Source organism: Nerophis ophidion, linkage group LG05, assembly GCF_033978795.1.
Source record: "Nerophis ophidion isolate RoL-2023_Sa linkage group LG05, RoL_Noph_v1.0, whole genome shotgun sequence".
In the NCBI taxonomy this organism is placed as follows: domain Eukaryota; kingdom Metazoa; phylum Chordata; class Actinopteri; order Syngnathiformes; family Syngnathidae; genus Nerophis; species Nerophis ophidion.
The window spans coordinates 46,594,778-46,601,923 of NC_084615.1; the positions used below are offsets into that span (position 1 = coordinate 46,594,778).

Genomic DNA, 7,146 nt, shown 5'->3' on the forward strand with positions numbered 1-7,146 from the left:
CTTCATCTCTGTTATGTGTTTTTAACATTACTAGCCATAGTTGTGAAGCAATGCATGATGGGAAACTTATTGTATGTCAGTGTATTAACGTGCCGGCTGGATTAAACACACTTTGAGCAATAGCGCCGCGCCAGCCTAATTTATGGGTTATAGATAAATTTATGGATAACGGAGACATATATAATATTCTCCTTCTTGTTGTGTGTGCAGTTGTGCACTCTCCAAAAGCCGTAGATGTTATGTGACTGGGCCGGCACGCTGTTTATATCGAGGAAAAGCGGACGTGACGAAAGGCTGTCCTCACTCAGGTCCGCATGGACGTGGAGGGGGCGTGCCTTGTTGTCCGGCTGGAAAGCGGGGGAAATGGTTGTCTTGGGAGATTTTCGGGAGAGGCACTGATATTCGGGAGGGTTGGCAAGTATGCGTAGTGCACTGAAAATGAGTGACTCATAAAAGTTGCTTAGATGGCAACCATCACTTATTATATTGATAGCTGCATTTCAATAGATTTAGAAAATAAGGCAAATCTGTAAAAAATGTTGCTGGAATTCAGTTAAGGTAGGTTTAATTAGCCCTGTCCTTTTACCTCTATACTTTAGGCCTCAAGTTGCTTTGTGCTTAACAAAAGCAGGTTTACGTTCATTTTAGCTTAAGATAATACTTCCATCCATCCATTTTTCTACCGCTTGTCCCTTTTAGAATCGCGGGGGGTGCTGAAGCCTATCTCAGCTGCATTCAGGCAGAAGGCAGGGTACACCCTAGACAAGTCGCCTCCTCATCGCAGGGCCAACACAGACAACATTCACACACTAGGGCCAATTTAGTGTTGCCAATCAATATCCCCAGGTGCATATCTTTGGAAGTGGGAGGAAGTCGGAGTACCCAGAGGGAACCCACGCAGTCACAAGGAGAACATGTAAACTCCACACAGAAAGATCCCGAGCCCGGGATTGAACTCAGGACTACCTTGTATTGTGAGGCACATGCACTAACGTTACCCTGTTCCACCGTGCTGCCCAAGATAATATGATTGAGTAATTTGCATTAATTAAAATTTAAATTGTCATAACATTAAGACCATTGTGATATTGCATTCATTTTAAGTAGTTTGCAGGGATGCTCTGCGATGAGATGGTGACTTGTCCAGCGTATACGCCACCTTCCGCCCAATTGTAGCTGACATAGGCACCAGCGCCCCCAAAGGGAATAAGCGGTAGACAAATGGATGGATGGAGGGATGCTCTTCACACTGTATTCGACCTTTGCAGCTTAACAAGATTTAACAGCTCAGTTAAAGGCCTACTGAAACCCACTACTACCGACCACGCAGTCTGATAGTTTATATATCAATGATGAAATATTAACATTGCAACACATGCCAATACGGCCTTTTTAGTTTACTAAATTGCAATTTTAAATTTCCCGGGAGTTTCGTCTTGAAAACGTTGTGTAATGATGACGTGTATGCAAGACGTCACAGGTTTTTAGGAAGTATGAGCGCTGCGCACACACACACCTAAAAGTCGTCTGCTTTAACGGTTTAATTACTCAGTGTTTTGGACATTTGTGTTGCTGAATCTTTTGCAATTTGTTGAATTAATATTGAAGAAGTCAAAGTAGAAAGATGGAGTTGGGAAGATTTAGCCTTTAGCCACACAAACACACGGTAATTCCTTGTTTAAAATTCCTGGAGGTGAAACTTTACTATGGATCAGAGCGCACACGGATCCCAACATGTCAACAGGCAGGTTTTGGTGAGAAAATCGTGGTTAAAAAGTCGCTTCTTACCGGAGAAAAGCCGAGCTTGTGCCGCCCATAGCTGCCGTCAACTCCCGAGACATTGGCGTCAAGACACCCGTTGACACGCACCTCCGACTATCAGGTACTATTTAACTCACTAAAACACTAGCAACACAATAGAAAGATAAGGGATTTCCCAAATTATCCTAGTAAATATTTAAAAACATTAGAATCCGTCCCAATGCAATCGCGTTTTTTGTTTTTTTTTCTAGTCCGTCGCTATCAATATCCTCAAACACAAATCTTTCATCCTCGCTCAAATTAATGGGGAAATTGTCGTTTTCTCGGTCCTTATATCACTTTTTGTTGGAGGCTCCCATTAAAATCAATGTGAATATGTGAGGGCCCCCACACTTGCGACGTCATCATCTGCGACTTCCGGTAGAGGCAGAGCTTTTCTCTTAACACCGAAAGTTGCAAACTTTATCGTGGCTGTTCTCTACTAAATCCTTTCAGCAAAAATATGGCAATTTCGCGAAATTATCAAATATGACACATAGAATGGACCTGCTATCCCCGTTTAAATAAGAAAATCTAATTTCAGTAGGCCTTTGAGTACAACCACAATATGTTGCCAACCAGTATCTTTGAAAAACAACACAAAAGAAAACCATTCCCCTTTGGAAAAAGAACATTTTATTTTATTATTTTTCAGTGTGCAGAATTAGACATGGTTAATCAGGCCTTCCAGATAACATTTGGCCATTTGATGACTGCAGAGGATGTCACTGCACAAGAAGACGTTTAATCCAGCTGTAAGGGGAGAAAAGCAAAAACAGATGAGATTTAAGCAACATTGTAGTTTTCAGAAGTGGGTAGAGTACCCAACAATTTAAATTAAGTAAGAGTACCATTACTTTAGAATAAAAGGACTGAAGTAATAAGTAGTCATCAAAATAATTGAGTGAGAATTTTGTGAAAAACATACTCAAGTATTGCGTAACATGTGATTTTTTCAGTGGTTATTTTTTTATGGTTCTTGAACCACAGTTGTAGTTGTGAGCATGTGTGTAATACATAAAATTAGTTAAAAAAATATTTTTTATATATTTCCTCTAGCGCGCCCCCCGTGATCCCAAAGGGAATAAGCGGTAGGAAATGGATGGATGAAAGTACAATTCCTGGAATGTTAACCTTTCTACTGACACAGACAGCAGCACATGAAGTAATTAATTTTATTAGTTTGAAAGTAATCATTAAAACATTTTTTGCTGCCTTGTCTGACATGTCACTTTTTAGAGTCAGTATGTTTCTATGAATCTAAATTAATCTGATTTGTCAAATAATTCAGTTTCTCCTATTTTCACACCTACATGTAAAATTGTGGTTTCCATGCTCTTGTCTCTGTGACGATCATACGCAGTGTGCCTCTCGTACATTAGGGGGCGATTGTGGTCATTTCAGCTATGCCAGATGTAAATACCACCCCAGGGTCGCGGAAGGTGTTAGAGCCTATCTCAGCTGCATTCGCGATGTAAATACCATATACAGTTATGATCAAAATTATTCATCCCCCACACAATTTTGGCGTTTTAGCAAGTTGGACATGTATTCCCTATTTTGTTTATAGTCATGTCAAATAAAGATGTGTCAAATAGACAAATGCAACTTAAATTGTAACACTGTATTTTACAAAATACCAAAAAAGAACATGTTTCTTAATATCTCATTTACAAAATTATTCAACCCCCTAGTTACATGCATCTTTAGTACTTAGAACACCCTTTGGCAGTAATTACATCCTTCAAACGTGATACATAACCGGACACAAGCTTCTTGCAACGATCTACAGGTATTTTAGCCCATTCCTCTTGGGCAAAGGCCTCCAGTTCATTCATATTCTTGGGCTTGCGTGCTGCAACTGCCTTCTTCAAGTCCCACCACAGGTTTTCTATAGGATTTAGGTCTGACTACTGTGAACGTCACTCCAGAGTTTTCCAGCCCTTCTTCTGCAACCACTCTGATGTTGATTTGGATGTATGCTTGGGATCGTTGTCCTGTTGGAAGGTCCAACGTCTCCCAAGCCTCAGCTTCGTCACTGACTTCAGGACATTTGCAGCTAATATATCCTGGTAGGAAATAAAATTCATAATCCCTTGAACGCGCTGGAGATTCCCGGTATCTGAGGCAGAGAAACAGCCTCAGAGCATGATTGACCCCCCACCATGCCTAACAGTAGGCAAGGTGTTCTTCTCTTTGTAAGCTTCATTTTTTGTTTTCCAGACATAACGTTGATTCATAGGCCCAAAGAGTTCCAGTTTTGTCTCATCACTCCATAGAACAGTTTCCCAAAACCTTTGGGGTTTGTCCAGATGATGTTTGGCATACTGGAGTCTATTTTCCTTCTGCCTGGTAGTCAGAAGTGGGGTGCGCCAGGGAGTTCCGGCATGGAGGCCTTCATCTCGTAGTGCGCGCCTTATTGTCTGGGACGAAAGCTGCGTTGCCCCCTCTGCAATGTCCTGTTGTAGTTCCTCAGCTGTTACCTGGGGGTTTTTCACCACTGTACGCTTCAAATGCCGGACAGCAGTTGCACACAGTATCCTCTTTCTACCACGCCCAGGTAGTGTTTCCACTGTGCCTTTAGCATTAAACTTGCGAATTATGCTACCAACTGTGTCTCTTGGAATGTGTAATGTCTTTGCTTTTTTCTTATATCCATATCCTTTCTTATGAAGATAAATTACCTCCTCTCTTGACTTCTTTGACCACTCCCTGGACTTCACCATGTTGCAAATACACCATTGACCATCTACAAGAAGCTGAGCGTCACAGTCTTTTTAATCAGTTTAATTGTTGCTCGTTATGGTTCTTATCACATCTACAGGTGTTTTCAACACCTTATTGAAAAGACCTTATTCAAATTCTGTTCTTAAGAATTATGATCTTCAAGGGGTTGAATAATTTTGTCAATGAGATATAAAGAGAAACGACACTGTTTGGTATGTTACAAAATATAATGTTGTAATTGAAGTTGCATTTGTTTATTTAATGCATCTTTATTTGATATGACTATAAACAAAATACGGAATAAATGTCCAACTTGCTATAACACCAAAATTGTGTGGGTGATGAATAATTTTGATCACAACTGTAAGATGATGCTACATGCCAATAAGCCAGGGTTAGTTATTTTAAACGGATAAGTACAATATTCCACAGCTTTTTGATGTAATTGGCAATGTTTTAATGTGTTTAAATGATACATGGTTATTGGGATCATCAGAGAACCACAAAAAGATATATTTTTTTTTAGTCAACTGTTTTAAGAGGTTTCTGTTCGGCAGTTCTCATAAACATCCAGGATGCGGTGATGTCATGCTACATATTTATAGTATCTTTAGGAATATTCTGATACTTACTGAAAAAATTAGTAGAGCTCTATTCCATCATCCATTCATCAATCAATCAATCCATTTTCTACCGCTTGTCCTTTTCGGGGTCGCGGGGGGTGTTGGAGCCTATCCCAGCTGCACATTTACTTTAAAAATACTGACATATTTCACTTTCCTATAGCTGTACTTTGTACTTGTTTGATTGTTTTTGACAGTTTACGTTGGATTGGCGAAAGAGTCACGTGACAGTTCCTGCCGGAAGGAGGGTCGCTGAGATACAAATACATCTTTGAAAGCCTTAATCGATAATTATAATGAAACTCACCGTAGTGGAGAAAAGTAGTGTTTCTTCTTGCAATTTCATAAAACACATGATTACACATGGTTAAACAAGCCAAAATTAGCCAGAAGGCTAGTTTTCATCTGTAGTCCCCTGGCTATGATGTAATAAAAGGCAGTAAAAATACAATTTCATCACAAAAGAAAAGAAAAAAAATCATCAAAACAGGCTCATAATTTAGTGTTGGCAGCTGTGGGCGTTAAGCTACATTTTCTATTTTTTTGTATGTTGTGACTAGTTGCACCTCAGGTACTGAGTTCCACACATTTGCCCTCCTTGGTTCTCAGGACTGAACAGTGTACCTTACCTCCTTTTGCACTACTTTTCTTTCTTTTCTTCCTATGTTTTGCATAGTTGAAGACTGTCACACTGATACTGGAGTTGCTTTCAATCTCAACGTACCAGAGTATAGTGACAATAAAAGAAAAGGCATTCTACTCTATTCTTACTAACCGGGCTGACTTACTGAAACTCCTCCTGCACAATGGAATACAACAGTCACCTCTAATTCTCAAGTAAAAGTATGTTACATAAACTACTCTAAAAGGTACAATTTATCCAAAAACTTACTCAAGTAAATGTGACGGAGTAAATGAAGCGCATTACTACCTCTGGTATTTGGACCGTAAAAAGATGAACATAGGCAGCCCGGACTTAGAGGGGTTGGTGCATCTGCCTCACAATATGAATGTCCTGGGTTCGATACTGCCCTGGGAATCTTTCTGTGTGGAGTTTGCATGTCCTCCCCGTGACTGCATGGGTTCTGTGTGAATGTTGTCTATCTGTGTTAGGCCTGTGATGAGTTGGCGACTTGTCCAGGGTGTACAACGCCTTCCTGAGATAGGCTCCTCGCGACCCCGAAAAGGATAAGCGGTAGGAAATGGATGGAATATGCACATAGTAATGCAAAGTTTGCGCACCTCTGCAATGTTGAGGTTGCGTTTTTGCAAATCAGGAAAAACAGACATTTACGTGACTATATAGAACCAACATAGGTGGGGATGATACTTGCCTTGATGAAGCCAATGTCCTTGGCGTACTGTCTGAAGCACTGGCGGCACATGTTCAGTCCGTATTTGCGGATCAGACCATGTCTGTTGGAGCAAACTCGGCTGGAGGAAGACAACAGATTACAAGCGTCATCAATTCATCTCCTATTTACGTAGTTTCGTTAGCATCAACGTTAGCACGCTATTACCAAGTAAGCCACAACATAGCGTATAAACACATCACTTCATCTTCAAGCACATAAATTGTCTAATTCTGCCAATTTAAAAAGGGTGTACTGTCTGTATCTTACGATGTATACACGGTAAGATAAATTGTTGTAGCCTATAGTATGGTTACAACGATGCTAGCCCGGGCTAGCACATCCGCCATATTGATTCCGGCGGAGTCTCCATGCGGTACTTGTTCGGTTGATCATTTTAACGAAGAAGGGACGCCACAAACATACCCTAACTGACCATATATGCAACACAAACAATCACAAAGCACACCAACAACGGGACTGACCAGGATCGAGATCCCTGACCGAACTTTCTGGGGTGACTCCAGTAGAGCTGCTGATGGCCCATCTTGTCTCTTTCGCTCGAGCGTCGAAAAGGAAGACTGCCAAATGCGCATGCGCACATGAATCATTCCCAGCCTGTTTCCGCTGAGAGATTGCTTTGC

General features: G+C 40.8%; 1 protein-coding gene across 1 annotated transcript; it reads right to left on the bottom strand.

The window, feature by feature from the left end:
* Positions 1-2,419: 2,419 nt before the first annotated feature.
* On the bottom strand, positions 2,420-7,146 carry LOC133553190 (small ribosomal subunit protein uS14). Its single transcript, XM_061901115.1, has 3 exons — positions 6,988-7,146; positions 6,485-6,584; positions 2,420-2,553 (listed from the first exon to the last, which is right to left on the bottom strand). The coding sequence occupies exons 1-3, from the start codon at positions 7,104-7,106 to the stop codon at positions 2,545-2,547; spliced, it is 228 nt and encodes a 75-aa protein (XP_061757099.1). The 5' UTR covers positions 7,107-7,146; the 3' UTR covers positions 2,420-2,544.